At 39.9% G+C, this 17,993-nt stretch overlaps 1 protein-coding gene across 8 annotated transcripts in view; it reads right to left on the bottom strand.

Annotated features, from left to right (window-relative positions):
- Positions 1-5,037: 5,037 nt before the first annotated feature.
- AUTS2 (activator of transcription and developmental regulator AUTS2) overlaps positions 5,038-17,993 on the bottom strand; it is a 792,614-nt gene continuing 779,658 nt past the window's right edge. For all 8 annotated transcript variants that reach the window (XM_072882444.1, XM_072882446.1, XM_072882447.1 and 5 more), the window contains 5 exons: positions 15,735-15,876; positions 15,131-15,208; positions 13,637-13,720; positions 12,511-12,733; positions 5,038-7,915 (listed from right to left, as the gene is read on the bottom strand). In XM_072882444.1, coding sequence (XP_072738545.1) covers positions 6,676-7,915; positions 12,511-12,733; positions 13,637-13,720; positions 15,131-15,208; positions 15,735-15,876 — 1,767 coding nt within the window. In that variant the 3' untranslated portion in view covers positions 5,038-6,675. The remainder of the gene's footprint in view (positions 7,916-12,510; positions 12,734-13,636; positions 13,721-15,130; positions 15,209-15,734; positions 15,877-17,993) is intronic.

The raw sequence follows: 17,993 nt of genomic DNA on the forward strand, positions 1-17,993 counted from the left end.
TCACTCCTTAGTCAACCTGATCACTGCCTGCCACAGGGCTGTTGAGATTTCTGTTGTTTATGCAGGGGAACAGGAGAGCTCCTCACAGATCAGACTCTCATAAAAATAATTTACAGCTACATTCACCTTGCACGAAACAGCATAGCCATTCCGTCAGCCTACACATATTTCAGTCTCTCTTTAACTACCCTCTTGTGGCATCTCTGAAGAACGACAGCCTTTTCTAACAGGCTAAAATAAATCCAGCTCTACTTGGCCATTCTAGTATTAACTGAGACAAAACTTTCCTTTTGGAGGGCAAGTAGCTGGTGGTTGTTTTAGAGGGGTTTTTTTTAACCAAATGAGCTCCAAATGCATCATGTTTGCCCCGAATACAGAGGCCCTTCAAAAATAAGGACTACTGAAAATCTCAGGAAATTTATACTTGCATTTTTAGTTGTCTTTAAAAGAGAAAAAATAATAATCTAGTTTCCAAGCTTTTGATGCTAATGCAATCTCTGCTGCATAAAAAAACCCCACCAACAAAACAAAACACCCACCACTGATTCAATGGAAACTAGTTAAGGGCTTTGAAGAGGCAAAGCAGAAGATGCATGTCATCAACATACAGTAATGTTGTATATTTGATAGATGAAGTCTCTGTTCAATCAGTTGATTAAGTTCTTGCTTAATTATTTTCTTGTCTTGAAACAAAGATGATTGTACTGGGGGTGGATGGCTAGATTCCTAGGGCTAAATGCAAGTTTTTCAGTAGAGAAACATATCATAAATCCAACCAAGAAAAATGCTACAATCTGAGTGAGTTCCAATACTGAGCAATAGTGACGATTAAACAAGCCATACTAGGTGGTAAAATACAGCATATCTGCTCTCAATAACCAGAATGACCACAGGCCTTATCAACTTGGGTCAGTACTTGAGGTACTTGAATTATCAAATAAGTAAACCCATTCTTTCATAGAGATAATTCCAGCAAATCTAGGACCCCAGGAAGTTATTAACATGGGTTAGGGTTAAATGTGCTTTCTGAAGACAAAACAGCAACCCAGAAATTCCTCATCTCTTACCACCACTGACTGCAATTTACCAGATTGGGGTATTTTTGTTCTTGTGGTGACTGAGGCAGTAACCTAGTTCCCCTGGGCGACTCCTGGGATGACTCGGGCAGCAGGTGGCTGGTATTACACTGGTGACTCCGTTTTGTGTTCCCAGCTGCACTTTTCCCATTTATAAAATGGGGATAATGGTATACTGAAGTCTGTATTACCAGACCAGCAGAGTCAACATCAAATGCAATGATCGCAATCTATGGGAAAGGCCTCAGCAGAAAGCAGCTAAAAAGACGCATGAGATTGTAGGGTGCTATCATGATTTCATACTCTGCTCTTTGCTACATAGAGCTTTACGCCTGTGATATTGCGCCTGACATTGTATGTGCATTTTGATATATATAAATACATGTGTTTCTATATGCAGACAAACAGCGCACAAATGAGGAGGGGGATATTCTTTATGACCAGGACACGTCTTTGTGCTAAAATGATTTTAGTTGCAAGATACCTGCACAAAAAGAAGGCCCCCTCCTCCCAACACACAGCTGGCAGAAAGGGACCATCCTGGAAACTGCAAACTCCAGGATAAGCACTTGGAGGCATTGCCAGCTGGGAACTTTCACCTTGCCGGTGGCCACAAGCAGTCTAAGCCCCTCCAGATGGAGACAGGGTGCAGGGAGAACAGAGTCTGCCCTCACCCGCAGCTTTGTTTCTTCTTGGCTAGTAAAAACCTGGAGTCTTTTGTAGTGGCTAATTCATGGCTAATTCACCGAGACCTTCAGTTTTCACTCTGGTCTCTAGTACTACCAAAGTTTTTTTTGTATTATAGCAGCACTGAGAAATGCTCACTTGCCCCAATCAGGACACCAAGCACAGTGCAATCACATAGTAAGAGGCAGACTGTGTCCCAAAGAGCTTCACATAAGGAATAGCTAGGATTGGTACCTTACAGTGCAAAGGAAGAAAGATCTGATGAGACTGTAAAATCAACAAGGGAGCAGGTAGTCCCACCACTCATTTGCATGTACTTCTCTGAACCAGCTAAGTTAGAGGCTAGTCTCAATCTGGAGTTAAGGAAAAGTCACCTTCAAAAGGCAATTCAGACCATTTAAGGTGGGGTCCCGCTCCAAATCGCCTTCTGAAGCTATGGATGAGTATGCCTCCAAAGATGGCAGTTGGAGTCCAAAGAAGCAAGTTGGTTTATCCAGGTGAGACTTAACCGAGTCACTGTGGGAGTAACAAAACCCTGTATAATTCGAGTCTTTGGTCATTGTTTGAACCACAGCTCGCTCTTCTTTCTTGCCAGAAACAGAAGCAGTAAGCCAAGTAGCTCCTCTGTAAATGGAATATAACCAACGGTCTGTTACCTTGTTCCAGTGCCCCAGGTGGCTTTCAGCAGAGGTCAGCTGCATGTGTGAAGCAGTAGTTACAGTTCAAATTATCAAGAATCATGTCAAATATTTACTTAACAAGGCACAGCCACAGCAAATGAGAATACTTTCAGTAAAATCCTCCCCAACCTCCATTTGCCTACCTTCCAGTCCAGCAAGGACTACAAATTTTCATGAGCTCATACAGTCAAAGTTAAAAAGGAACAAAAACATACAGTGTCTATGGCTCTCGGAAAAAATTGTTTGCACTGTTTATTGCCACCTATAATAGATTTAGCTATCATATGCCATGAAAGAGAACACGACTGGCAAAAGGGCAGGAGAGTATCGGCAAGGTATGAATAGCAGAAAACCAGGTTAGAGCTAGGTATTTAGTAAGGAAAGACAAAGAAGACAATATAGAAGGTTAAAAAAGAAGGGACAAAGCACAGCATAAAATGAACATTGTGTATCAAGGAACAAATGTTATGATTGCTTTCCAAGAATCACTTCCTATACACTGCTTTAGTTGGCACCTCAACTGGTGACAGGAAGCTGCTAAGTAGAAAACTAGTTGGAGTGTGAGAAGGTGGGAGCTTTAAAGCACAAAGCAAAGGTCTTGGGTGTTTTAAGCATAGTAGCTCAGGGCTTTCTATGATCCAGATCTCTCACACCCTACAGAATAATAACCTTATGACTCGTTTCGTTTCTACAGGTGGTATTTGGCATCATCTTTAAATGAACTTGATTTCTCAAATACTAGCAATTCAAAAATAGAAAATTTAAGACAAATATCTTGAATGGAAAACCCTCCTAAAGAGATTAAATTGTCTATACCTACAAGCTAATGTCCCTGTATCGAACTTTTGAAAAGTGGTGAATGCCATCTTTCAAAAAAGTTTAAAAGCATTACAAATCTTGTTTCATCTCTTACTATGCTTTTCAGGCATATTCATCTGAGCATCACCACTCTTGTAAGAAGACCTGACACCCAGATCTTCAAAGGCATAGAGCTGCTTAAATTGTATTGAATTCAAAGGGAATGAAATGCCTCAGTGCTTTCTGGGACTCTGGGAGTGAGGGTTCATTGGCCTGATTGGGAATTAAGGACCATCAGCAGAAGTATGCTCAGCACCTGGGAGGACAAGCATCATAGTCTGTACAATCGGGTACCACATTTCTTCCCCCTGAAGACACTGACAAAGCTGTTAAGACTCCTATTACAGCGCTCTGAGGTGAGCCCGGAAGATCATTAGACCCTTTCTCCTGGAGCTGCTCACACTATCTCTGCAAGCTTGCTCCAGTAGTTTTCATCCTTCTACAGCCATCTATAACTGGTTTCCTTCAGAAACTTGGAAGGTTTTTAATGATGTGTATCCAGAAGACCGAGATACAGGTTCCTTGCAGAAAAAAGACAAAAAAGCTCTTTTTGCACATTATGCTACTGTTGTACAGTCTGCACAGTTTACACAAAATTGGATTTTAAAAAAGACATAGGGCTATTCTTTTCTCTTAGTTACATGGTTGAAATTTAGGGAAATTTCACTTTCATCAGATTTACATGGGCATAAGAGTAGAATACAGACAAAAGTGCTACAGGGCTGAAGAGAGAAACAAAACCAAACTTGAATATATGACTGCATACATTTAATTGTTTACAAAAAACCCCTGGCAATTATTGAGGGAGAAGAAAGATTTCCTAAGTCTTGCTCAAGAAAGCATATTTCAGTGTCACAGGTTACCTCTGCTGCAGTAACCTGGATTTGAAGTGTTTGCAACAAGCTTGTAAAAAAAAAAGAAAACCACAAAAAAATCTCTGAACTAAAAAACCCTCCTGGAAATCATGTATCATGAGGAGCTAATTTTTTTTTTTTTTTTTTTTCAAAAAAGGACACCATGAAAGCTGTGCTATGAAGAACTAAACAATTTGCAAGAAACTGGACATATTTATATACAAATTGTTCATAGTAACAGATAGCCATATTCTTAGCTGATGAAAACTGGTAAAATGCCATTGGCTTGTGTGGAACTGCACAAATTCACAGAAGGGCTTGCATACAGCCACATACTTAGGGATGGGACCATCTTGAAAGACCAACTGGTCAGTTAACTAAAAGCTAATGTAAGTAGGGTGTTACTATATTTTAAAGAATCTGGACAAGCCAACATCTGGTCTCCTTTTTGATCCTTTTTTCCTGATTACTATAATAATCTTAATTAGATGGCTTATAAAAGCTTGCCATTTCCTTTACATTTGTAACAGCTATTTCTTCTGAACAAAACCCCACTCTTGGGAAAAAGTATTTCTTCCCCATAGCAATCATGGGGTACTCCACACAAAGAAGCACCTAGCAGTTTAGTTCACATTTTTTAATAACATGGCACAATTTACATTACACAAGTCTTCGCTGATGAGGAAACATGCTGAAGATTGAGAGCCGCTTCACTTTTCTTTTCACATAGGATCTAGAAAGGACTTTATTACATACAGGATAAACAGCAAAAAGGTTCGTATATAACAATCTCTTTACAATACTGAAAACTACCACTACGGTTCCAGTGTACATATTCTTCAGGGTTGGGGTTTTTTTGTATTTTTCCTTTTGTTCTTTAAAAAAAAAAAAAAAAAAAAACCACTGCACAACATCTGGAGTTCACAAAATCTGAAGCTCACAACTAAACCTTCAGTTGACTACTAAAATAGATCTCTGATCATTAGAAACAACTGTCTGTAGTTAACTTTTTTCTTTTTTTTTTTTGCCAAAACAGGATAACAACTTCAGATAGCACTTTAATACACTAGAAGACCAATGGAACTAATTTTATTTCATACATATATTTTACAGTCCAGTAGACAAGATATTGAATTCTCTCTGATAAAGTCATATTCTCTCCAAATATTTAGACAAGAAACTTAACGCGTTATAAAAAAGTGTGTTATGAAAAGACAGATTTCAGAAGATTGATGCATATTTTTAAAAAAGGACCACGTTCTTCATGTTATTTCATGTCTTCTATGATTAGGGAACAACAAGGCTGACCTGTTAACTATTCACAGACTTTATTACCAACTGAAATACAATAAATTGCATTATGAAATCTGCATTGGAGTTCGTTAATTAAACTACTGATCCACAGTGAAAACATATCCATCATTTAGAAAAGTATTAGCTTTCTTGTAGGATTTGTTTCAATGTAGCTAAAAATCACTTAACAAAAAAAAAAAAGTGTGTGTACAGAGAAAAATGACACACTGGCAATAAAAACAGACATGAATGGCTATAAGCAGATGTTCTTCCAAAAATAAATCTGATGTTAAATGACAAAAGTTCTGGAAAATATCCAGCATTTGATTATTATTCTGTTTAACCCAGATTAATGTGACTGAAAACCAATTTGTCATGACTACAGTATCAGTGACTACAGATCGCTAACCCTGACGCTTCCTAAGGAATACATGAGCTACAGTAACATCAGCATCTTGATGCAGGGGTTCAGACAGAAAACTACACTTCTAATGGGCTGTTTCTTCATCAAAACAAGCAAGAGAAACAGGTTTCTATTATAGATGAGCTTGTTCAGGGAAAATATGACTTTAATTATGTTGTGTGTTGGAAAGGCTCCTTTGAGTTATAAAGGCTTTTGTGAAAAGCCTTAAAATTCATTGCATAGTTGAAGGGGTTTAGCTGTCTATAACAATATATGTAACACAGCATAAGCAGACTGTGTTGATCAATATTAAGTTTGCAAATAGCACAGTTTAAGAAGTATTAATGTATTATGTTACTTAATTTTATCTATTTACATTTGTACAAAGTAAAGCTTTCATCTTACCCTTTTTGCATATATGAACCATTAACCCATGAAGCAATCTTTTTACATAAATATCTACAATTGTCTTCTCTTCTGGTGTGAAAGAGCTTTGTATGGTTGACACTGGTGGTGGTTTTTTTCCTAGTCAAATCATTCAGATTTATGTCTTGTTCTTCAGTTCAAATTTTGAAATTTTTAAACTAGAAATAAAATAGAGTAGGAGACACGAGGAACATATGGACTTGGCTAAAAGATCTGGAAAATTTCAACATATAATATACAAAAAAACCATTTCAAAATCTTTGCACTCAGATCTATACATATTGTACAGTGGGTCACATCCCCAGTCTGTATCAATGACTAGTAAGAAGGTCTTTATATTATGTTCATTTACAACGTTCTGTCCCTCTTCCTCTGGTTTTTATTTATTCTCACTCTGCTTATCGAGCTTCAATGTCCTTGAGGGTGTGAGAAGGAGGCCTCTCTCTCATCTCTGTTGACAGAGGAGTAGTCCTTCTGGGAGACCCAGGCCGAGGTCCCAGAGTAGAAATAAGAGGTGGAGGGGCACTGAGAGCTGCTGTGGGGGGAGTTTTATTGAGGATGCCATTTTGGTGTCCTGTCGGGGGACTGACTCTGGGGTAGTGCATGCTAGGAAGTCCTGGCGTGATTAGGCTTGGGTGAGGCAGGTGCCCATCCAAGGCGGCAGGGTGAACTGAGTGCAGGCGTGCATGTTCATAGTCCTCTCTGAGCATGTGCAACCGCTCCCTATCATCCAAGTGGTTGCCCCTCTCATGCTCACGCCGAGGGTCAACAGAGAGAGGGTGGTGGTGATGGTGGTGGTGATTGTAGTCATGAGGTTCCCGATCCCTGAATGACCTGTCTGCTTCGTATAATCGTGGTGCAGAAAGACGATGAAGGGGGTCATTTCTTAGCAAAAAGTCTCTGCCCAGGGGGTCTCTCCGATGAATATCTAGCTCTCTGTAAGGATCTCTTAAGGGATCTCTCATTGGATCCCAGTGGAATGAAGGATAGGGGAAACGTTCTCCACCAGGAATTGGACTAATTCCCATAAAAGGGGTCATCATGCGAGTCCTGTCCAGGCCACTGATGCTGTTCATGTGATGTATACCAGTTACACCTACAGTCATGGGCATAGACACTAAAGGACTTGGATGGACGTTAGATGTAGATATAGGTGGTGGCTGATCAGATGACCTATGAGTCTGAGGTCCCTCAGGTTGAACATCATGGTCTTCCTTTCGCTCCTCCTTCACTTTGACTTCATTGCTTTTCTTCGGATTATCGTACGCCGGCTCATTCTTCCTCTCAGCCTCACGGTTTGAAGTACTATTAGGCCTGGTGCTCTCCACAACAGGGGGCCTAGCATAGGGTGAAGGAACCCTGGGCATTTGCTTAGACTCTTCCACCCCTCGGCTTTCATGGCTCAGACCTTCTTTCTCCGAAATATAGTTGTCCTTCACCTTGTGCTCTTCAACATTAATTTCCTTCCGAGATTCGGAGTGATCCCTCTCTCGTTCTTTGGGTTTCTCTTTTTCTCGAACCTCGGGATTCAGATGGCTCCTGATCTGCTCATTTGAGCTGCGATTATGTCCGAGGGAGTTTACTGGATGGATAGGTGCTGGCGAAGGATGGCTGGAGTGTCTTTTCTCAATGCTCTCCCTAGAAGAAAGAGAAGTGTAAAAATGAAGGCATGAGAAACTCTGCAAATAAAACAAAGCATCGAGGGTGTCTGACTTCATACTCGTTGCTTTGCAGGAAGCTAGTAACATGCACCATTAAATGCACTGTTCCTTTTGCACACCCAAAACACCAGAAGAACATCCCATCTCTAAACTAGGCCTATTCTATTATCTTAACCCAGGAGAAGAAGATCCCTGAAGCTGCTTTGTGAATGATCTGATTGAGATTTCAAACACTGAAGTCCATAGAAGGCTCTCAAGGGAGTCTAGCTCTAGTACAGATATTTCTTACACAATGTCCTTAATTGTTTGCAAAGAAGAGAGAGAAAAATAAAAACATACTAATTTAATCCAAAGAAAGTGAGGCAATTAAATCCAAATTACATGGTTAATAGTATTTTACCTGCTGCTTCTATTAAGAATACATTTGGGAAAATAGATAACATTTTGCTCAACTGACTTTTAAAAAAATTTCTAGACCTATGTACGTTACTAATTTCTTATCTCTATTCTCTTCAATCTTCTAGCTTCTCAATTTACTTCTCACAATTCAATTTACTTCTTAAAATTGAAAACAAAAACCTCTCAAGACACCAGTACTGATGGAGACAATGCACCTCTCCAAACAGGTAGGCACTTCTGTACGTGTGCAGTGAATGTCAGTGCAGGTGTTTTAATAGAGGTGGCCATCATGCACAGATTATGCATTGACTTCCTCAGCAGAGATCAGTCTACCCTATATGCCCATCATTCATGCTAGCTTTGAAAACATCATCTTTCTGGAGTCAGTTGCTCTTCAGATTACCAGCCCTTTCCCATTTCTAGGGTAGAGCAAGCAGAGCAGGGCCAATGCATCTCCCTGCCAATGCCAGGAAGTCTCAAAATACTGTGAATTCATCCCATCCTTCAAACCTATTTATGTTGCACAAAAGATGAGAGAATAATTGTCTGGCAGTGGACAAAAACCTAAATACGTGAATGGATCCTGTACCAACTATTTTCTGGAAGCAGTGTTGACCAGGAGTTGTTATGGGGCAACACTAAGTGGACACTTGCTCCTTCACCTATACAATTTCTGCTACCTACTTTTTTGCTAAGCTGAACCGCGTAAGATTTCTACCTGTAGGTACTTCGGACGGCGAAACTACAGCAACTGCAGAAAAAATATCTTTCAAGAGGAAGCTCATTATTATAACCTCACCAGATGCATCTTTTGCTGTGTCTAGACTGAATTGTTGAAACTGTCATTTTATGGGCCATGTCTGAGAGACCTCAGAGAGTCCAGAATGTGACTGTCAGAAAACATTTAGAAGTTGGAGCATTCGATTCCACAACTGCCTAGTCTGCACTGACTACCAATTAACTCCTTGGTATCAGGTTCTGCTTTGATTGACTGTGCCCTAAACAGTCTGGAAATTGTGTACTGGCTCTTATTTCCCTCCTCTTGCTTTCCACCAACAGTTGAGGCATTTGATTTAACAGCTTCCAGATTTGGACATGGTGAGACCAAGTCAAGGCACTCCAATGAAAGCTTCTCAATGTAAAGAGTCGATTCTTTTACTTTGCTGGGAAAGCACTGGCTTGTGGACTCTGCAATACCTAGTCTTTAATTTATTTTGCTCATGGGACTAGTTCAGAGGGCACTCTTAATTGTTTTATTTCACTAGGAGAGCTCATTGAGTCCTTTTGCTGATATTTAATCAATCTTATATGTAATTGATGCATTTTAAATTATGCATAAAATTTAGAGAAAATAAGAGGCATTTTCTGTAACTAAAGAAAAATACATGTGCAACCAAAATAACATATTCCTTTGCCAATTTCATCCTATCCAATTACAGCGATGGTATTATCTCAAGGGGCTGTTGATTATATAGCTCACTTAAGTGAACTACATGTAGTTCAGTGGTCAGAGAGGGAATAATTTTTTATCCTCAGATATGTCAAGGACTCCTGAGGTTAATAATATGGGACGAGCTCTAAGCCTCTGTCTCCACAAAGAAGAAACTTAAGATCATGTTCTCAAATGGACTTATTACATAATAAGTAAGGTATGTTTTGAGGCTGTATACTACACTGAAAGATACTGAGTATCTTATGCCAAGTACTTTGCTTCATTTATGTTGATAAAAAGATCAATAAATTCTTGGGGTTTTCTTTTAATGCTCTAGGATTACATACACTTAAATGTCATTATTAGAATAGAATTGTTCAGTGACATCTTTTAAACAAAATACCACTGAGAAGGAACAAATCCTATTTTTCACAATAGCTATTTTTACTGATTTTTCCTAACGCTGGGCTGGAGTAACAGAGTCCTTAAAACAAAAAACCCTCCACAATTGCAAACGATGTTCCAGGAGAAAGTGGGCACCATATCAGGACATTGCAGCAACTCTCCAGCCAGCTCTGCACCTAGGAAAGGTTCACAGATTGTAGTTTCATATTATCTAAGCTATCTTGAGGGTTTTACCTTATCTCAATCTAGCTGGGAGGGGGCTGAGGTACACTGGCCATACAGCTTATCCAAGAAGAGTGACCAGTGATTCGTTGCACCCCACTCTAACACCGATCTTAGATGGGGAAGAGCCAAGCTAAGGTACCTTTCCACTGACAACGGAAGAGATCTAGATGAATGCTTTTGGCTAGATGGCCCATTTGGGAGCTGATAAAGTTAGACCCTTGATGACAGGATGATTTTGAGATGAAATCATACCTCCAGGCATGATTCCCAGCTCTTCCTGTCTGGGCAAATTAGCTTAAAATAGGTAACAGAGATTGGGACCTCAACTAGAAAGCAGGGCTACATCCTCACCCCGCTGGGTGCCACTGAAGATAAGAGAATAGGTACGAGAGGCTCACAGACTACTCCAGCAGACATTATCTACATAGGGAGCACGTCTCCAGGAAGGGATTCTCAGCATCTTCTCATACAGACAACAGTGTGAGCATGCTGCAAAGTAGAACTCATCAAAACCACACAGATGGATGCACAGCGACACTAGATCGGCAAAAACATTATTATACTAAACTGGTAGCCGTAATTGTGCAGAAGTATGAAGTATGAATGACGCTTACTTTTAAGCTCTCAAATTATTGAAAATAAATATGTTCTGAGCTATGATATGGAGTTCAGGCAATGCCAAAGCAGCTTGCAAGGAATGTAGTTCTGAAAGGGATTTTCTTCAGCAGGAACACTTCATAAGAAAACAACAAAACAGCAACTGAAATAATCACATAATTCTAAAGACTACCCATATCATTAGTAACTAAAATGCTTTGCCATTCAAGCAGTAAAGTTACTCACATGCTTAAGCATTTTGCAGGACAGAATCCCCAATTTGTAACAGCAATTTATTTTGAAGCATTAACACCAGACATGAAAATAATGAAGCTATGCTACCAAACAGAAAATATTCCAAATGGAAAATGTAGGTGAAAAGATCTGTAGTTTGACTCGCTCTTCACATTTTACAATAATAGAAAAGCTCTTAAATGTATTTTTAGAATATCTAATGTGTTAGCATAACTTCTTTTAGAAAAGGCTACTAATGCGTATATTTGGGTTAGTGACAGAGAAGTCAGAAAAGCACATCTCCTAAATATTCTTTTATGCTAAAAAATTAGAAACAAATAGCCATTATGTAGTAAAGTAATGTGCAAACTTAACAGGAAAGCCATTAAGCCACAACTGAAAAAGCCGATATCATCCTCTCTACATTTTTCAAGGAAGGCATGACGCTGAATGGCAAATTCTTTTAATTTGGTACTTAAATGTTAAGAGGAATTGTTACTGAGTTAACTGTATAATGGGAACAGTCCTGACAAAAAAAATATGACCAGGTTTTACTCTTCATTAACCCTTCCCAGCCTGGACATGTTAGCGTGCAAGTCCATGTAAAACATTGAATAAAAACTGTGCTTGAAGGTGTGTAACAGCAGTGCATGCGTGTGTGGCTTTCTGAGGGGAATTAAGTTGATTTAATGAACTGCATGCACTGAAACTTACTGTGGTATTGGAACATGACATACCCGGTGCATTTTATAGTGTTACAATTTTACAACTTTATCAGTGGTCCCTCCGGTCAGTCCATTTTTGAGGAGGGAGGTAGCGTTATTGATTTGGCAGACAAGGTCCGATTTACAAAGTTATTTAAGTATTCAAAGGTGCAGATATGCGTCTGATGAACTTTATAATCCTTTTTTTTTCATCCTGTCAGGCACCTATCTACACGTTAAATCTTCAGAAGACCTATGAAAATGTGACCCACAAGGTAACAGAGTGTGTGGGTCTGATTCTGTTCTCACTTGACACTGCCTGAACTCTGCTCTAGCAAAGCTCCTTCTGATGAAGTGCGGTGCAAGTGAGAAGAGAAACAGATGCAGTAGGACACACCTGAGTTAGAAACCTGCATCTTCCGTAGTGCCTCGCGTCGTAGGCAGCAATGGTGTCAGCTCTCCAGGTGTCCCTCTACTGAAGCTCTGGTTTAACAATGTGCCAGGCTGGGAAGGGTTAAAAGCGGAACAGAGCCCCAAGCTTTGAACTAGACAATTCTTGGAAGTGTTCTTTCGTACCTTTCTTTGTCATCTTTACTAACAGATGAGTCTCGTTTATCTACATCTCTATCTCTGTCATGAGCTGCAGCAGATGAACTGCGCTCCAGCTCTCCTGGCTTCAGCCAGGGCGGAGGGGTCGGGAACGAAGGAGGAGTTCGGTGCAGTCGGTTCCAGGGCTCGTGAGGGTTGCTAAAGCTCTGCATACTGGGGCCATCCTTGTGGCCGAACATTGAGTTGGGTGCTGAAATGGTGAAGTGGAAAACAAAAAGGTTTAAGAAAAAGGTATGCTCTAGTGAAGGTACTTACCAAAAAAACTTTTACAGCACTCAGAGTTAAAATGAATACATATTATTGGGAGCTGGAAAAGGAAAGGAAATTAACAGAGATTCATTAGAGGGTCTCATTCCTAAAAATGGGCAGGCATCTGACAGCTGTTTTATTTGGAAAGGGAAATGCTGTGGATAAAATTGACAAGGGATGAAGTAGTAAGATAAAAGTGACAATGATCCTTATTCCAAATATTTTGGAGACATCAGGAAATGACCATTATACGGACTACAAATAATGGAACTTGTTGCATTTGATCCTGAACCAAAGTAAAATAATGTGTGACCAAAATCATGCCAGATTTGAAGTATGGAGAAAGAGAGTGACTTTTAAAAGGATGATCTTTTGTGACTGGCCAAATCTAGAGAAATGTTGATGATCCTGGGCAAATAAATGCAGGTTAGTGATCTTTTCCAGGCACATGTCCTGGTTTACTAGTGAGAAAGGAAAAAAATAATGTTCCCATCCACAGCTAGGGATGCTGCACACATTGACTATTTTTGAACATGCAACAAAACCATGAGAAATTTCACAAACTCCTTAGACTCATAGGTTCTATATTCTTGTTTTTTAACTGAACAATGTAATGGTGACATTTAGCACTATGTTGAACCCAAACTATTACGTAACTAATAGAAAATAATTTACTGATGACTAAAAATGATGTTATTCAGACGAAAAAGGTCGCTTTTCAAATTCCCATCTTTTAGTGGTATGTGGTCTAAGCAACTGGTAAAAAAGACAGCAAATAGTCACCATCACTCAATATCCTGAATTACACAGCAAACAAGAATTCATAAACAAAGAGGTTACTCACTAACTGTCGGGTTCCCGAGTCCCCCGAAGGCGTTACTACCCACTGCAGTGAGACTGCTGAAGGAAGCCGGTCGATTGAAAGGCTCTGCAAACCAACAGAAACAGCTGAAGCTCACTGGCATGTTGGTAATTATGATAAAGCATTAGTGTGTTATCCAACTGCATTACATCTGCATGAAAGCTAGTCTCTGCCCATCAGTAGTTGAACATCATCCTCCCACAACACAGCAGTGATTGTAAGGGGGTGGGACATAAAAAAACATTTTTTTTTTTCCAATGACAGTATGCATGGGATCATCTTACTGGAAAAACTTCCTTTTCAAAGCAAAACAAGATGTTAAAATATACATGGTAGTGAGGCCTGTACTTCTGCATAAGTAGTTACTTTATTAAAAACCCGCAAACATCTCCATTTTTATTTCCTTTTATTCCCTTCCAATTCAATTCTGTGGTCCTTCTCAGGAAATGTCCCTGGCTAGCAAGACTATTATTAACTCTGGCAACTGTGCTCCAAACACCTTCAGGCCATGTCTCCTAAACCATAGCCAGGATATAAATAAAATGCCCTATTATGCTGATATGTCATGCTGACCTGAACATTTTGTAATTCTCTTAGTACTTATTGCTAATACTATATGAAAAACTAGTATGGACTGAAAAATACTAGAATAATTTTTTTTAGTAGTTAATGCATACAGACTCCAAGTAAATCGTATGAAGCAAATTATCCTCTCACTTTACTTTGGAGAAGTCTAATGATTTTGATGAAACTACTTCTGATAAATACCAGCACAGAGAAAGGGAAAACCAAACCTAGCATTTTCTATAGGCAGCTAAGTGCAGAATGATAAACCTACATCATGAGTCTGCTGTATCAATTTGGTGATCCTCCCAAATCCTTCCCTAAGCAAAATAAAATGCCAATTTAGAGTCTTGATCATGGATGCTCCCGCAGGCAGCAGACCACCTTCTTACAACATCAGTAAGTTAGAAGGGAAATAACATTTGGTAACTTGGGTGGTTCTGTTTTTAAATGCATATTCACTAATTTTCACTAACAGACAAATCTGAGGCCAGATCACAAGATTTTAAGGATATATTTCTCACTCACTTAAATGGAAAAGCAGACATCTAAGTAGGAGTTAGGAAAAGAAACACCTCTATGAACTAAAGCCTTAACTTTAAGGCATTTTTTTTGACTGGTTATAAACATGACTACAGTGAAACCTAACCAGCCCTGTCACTCCACTCCTCTAACATCCAGACTGTTTTCAGAAGTATTTCAAAACATGCTGTCAGTGATACTATTATGGGTATTTAGAACTGCTACTTGGGTAATGACTAAAATTAAATGGCTAAAATGTGCAATTTGTAAAGGTTAAGTAGGCAGGATACTCAAAGAGTCTCCACGTGGATAACCTTTAATGGTCTCAATGGTCCATGTGTGTTACTTCTGAGTTGTATTCACCATTAGTTAGTTGCAGAGAGAACGTACCTAAGTGAGCAGCTGGGTTGAGAAAATTGCTGTGGTGAGGTGGTGGGCCGAAAGGGGTGCCGGCTGGATGACCCCCACCTGCCAAAACAAAGCCAAAGGTATGAATTCCTAGCAAAAGATCAGAAAGGGACTAACTGTGCTCTGGGCTTGACTGTCATCTCTTAAATGGCTACTCGTGAGCAGAGAATGCTGTACACTGGGTGGGAGCTCTCAGGTCAGGATCCTATGCAAATAGCTGCTTTTCGAAACAGAAATTCCCAGTTAGAGTATAAGGGGCAGGGGGGGGAATGTTTCAGTATGGAAAAAAACAAGAGTGTGTAAAAGACAGCATATTTCCAACCTATCATCTCCCTGAGGCATCGGACATCACTATGTGAAGAAATGTTCCTCCATTTACTATCTGTATGGCATTTCAGTAGGTTGGGCTTTTTAAAAAAGCATATAGAATAATTTAAAAATGTTTATCAAATAGACTAATAGCCCCTGGCATGTCTTGCAGAGAGTTTGTAAGCCAAAGCATATGGGAAATCTCCTTTTAATATGGCAAGGATTATCATTTTAATGAGCATGCCACAAGAAGGACATTTCACTTTGCAGTACTCACTGGCTGTGGAGAAGAGAGTCGAGGGCCGGGCCAGGTCATGGGGGTGGTGGATGGCTCCAAAAAGGCTGGGGCCTGGTGGCCTGCTCAGAAATTCAGGTTTCAGGCCAAAGTCCAGCTTATGCGGATCAGACTGCATCTGTTTCTGAAATGTAAAAACAGGATTTGGAAGAGACTGTCCTAAAAGATAGCCGTAAAAGGCACTTTCAGAATGTTGTGGGTATAGCAATTTATTCATACTAACTGACGTTTTAACAAGAACATTAGTTTTTGGGACCCCAAGCATAGGTGCCCGGCTATTTTCCTGGAAGAGGGATCTAAGGCAGAGAGAGAAACTCTCAGGCTCCCAATGCAGATTTCCCACAAATTTCAACAGTCTTTTCACATATGCTCACATCCATCCCTCTGGAGCAAAGCATTTCAGCACAGACCTGGCTTAGAGAACAAACATAAAAACCTTTGAAGAGGCCTCAGACACTTGCTTAGCTGTAAGAATAGGTCTGTCTTAAAATAATAAAAACAAAGCTGAAGAGAAATGTTATTTTGGACCTGACCCCAGGTGGGCAGGCGTGTTAAAAGCTGGGTGAAAGCACCAACTGTAACAGGCACAGCTGCCAGCTGACCCTCTGCCCACTGCAGGAATCCCTTGCCAGGCAGTTACGGCAGAGACAAGTCAATGGACACCAGAACCATTAACTTTAAATGTGAAGCTGCAATCAAGAAACACTTGATGCAGTATATCTTTCAGTGCCTCTCAGACTGCAACTGAGCAGGCTAGGGGCTAAAATGAATCAAATCACAGATGAAGTATATTTGAGTCTAAAGAACTGAAGTCCTCTGTCGACTACTTGCACTCCAAATTCAAAGCACTGTATGTCGCTGTCTTTATTTATATGACATTAGAATGAGCAGGCTTTCTTTTTTTAAGGTAAATTTGCTGAGGTAGCTGTGTTGTAAATGAGAAGTGGATGAAGGATGGGTTCTTCTTTGTGTCATGTACTCGTTTTAGTGGTCCCTACTTAAAAATAGTTTTATAGAATGAAGAGGAAAACCAAATTCCCAATTACCTGTGCTGCCAGAACTCCCTAAGCACAAATTGCTGATTAATTGTGCAGGTCAGCTGAAAGGATTTACGAACGTGTAACACAGAACCAGTAGATCTTAACAGTAATTTTGGAGCATGTTACGCTTTATAAATCAGTATTTAATACTGTGCCAGCTCAGAGTACAGACTATTACAATGATATAAATATGCATATTAAAAAGTTATGACCAAGTTAATGTGCATGCCTAGTAGCTGTTTTTCAAGTGCTAGTAACATGTCTATGTAGCTATGAGAACCAAAAAAAAAAAGGGGGGGGGGGGGGCAAAAAAAGAAAGGCTTTATCAATGTTTTGAGATAATGGCCTGCAAGAATGGAAAAGATGGCCAAGTTAAGGTCATGTCTTTTGAGAAAGTAACACTGTAGTGCTTTAATAATTAAAAAAAGTTCAGAAAATACAAATGCCTCAGTTGAAGCCTGCGTGCCAGATTTTTATGCTGTGAACTCTTTTTATTCTTCCTTTTAACAACCATGTTATAAACCTCTGACAGGCATTACTCAGAACAGCGAAAGCTGGCTGAAACTTTAATTGCAGCCATATGAATGGTGCTGTTCCAAATAATGAAAAAATCCCCTGCCTGAAGAGGAACAGGAATATCATGGATGTGTTAAAAGCTTTTTTGAATGTGTTGGTTTACCTTAAAATAGTACCAAAGAAAACTGATCAGATTTATTTCATCCCCAGTTGCTGTGCAGGAGAGCACCCCTCTTGATGATAATCCTTATGAATGTATTTGAAGTCCAGCAAATGTGTAACACCTTAACTCAGGGCCCACTAAAATCAGTGTAAATGTCTGCACTAATTTCATGGCATGTTAGATCAGGCCATAAGGCCTTTCCTAAACGAGAGAGGGCTAATTATGGAGCATAAATTCTCTCTTCAATCCAGGCCAGTGACGCACCGGTCAGTCTAAGGAGTGTAAAATTGCTTTGTGCCCAGAGCTAGTATGCAACCCTGGCTTCACCTGAGGAACTCCCTGGGTGTGCAGCCAGGTTACACAGGTCTGAACTGTGTCTTGGTGCAGAGGTATAGGCAAGCAAACAGCAGCCACAGCTGCATGCAATTTTTCCTGGGGTCAGGAAGGTTGTGTTTTTAAGTTTCCTATCTTGCCTGCTTCTTCAGTGTCTGCTGTTGCCCTCTGCAAGCAATTACTAGCAGG

Source organism: Ciconia boyciana, chromosome 17, assembly GCF_034638445.1.
Source record: "Ciconia boyciana chromosome 17, ASM3463844v1, whole genome shotgun sequence".
Classification (NCBI taxonomy): domain Eukaryota; kingdom Metazoa; phylum Chordata; class Aves; order Ciconiiformes; family Ciconiidae; genus Ciconia; species Ciconia boyciana.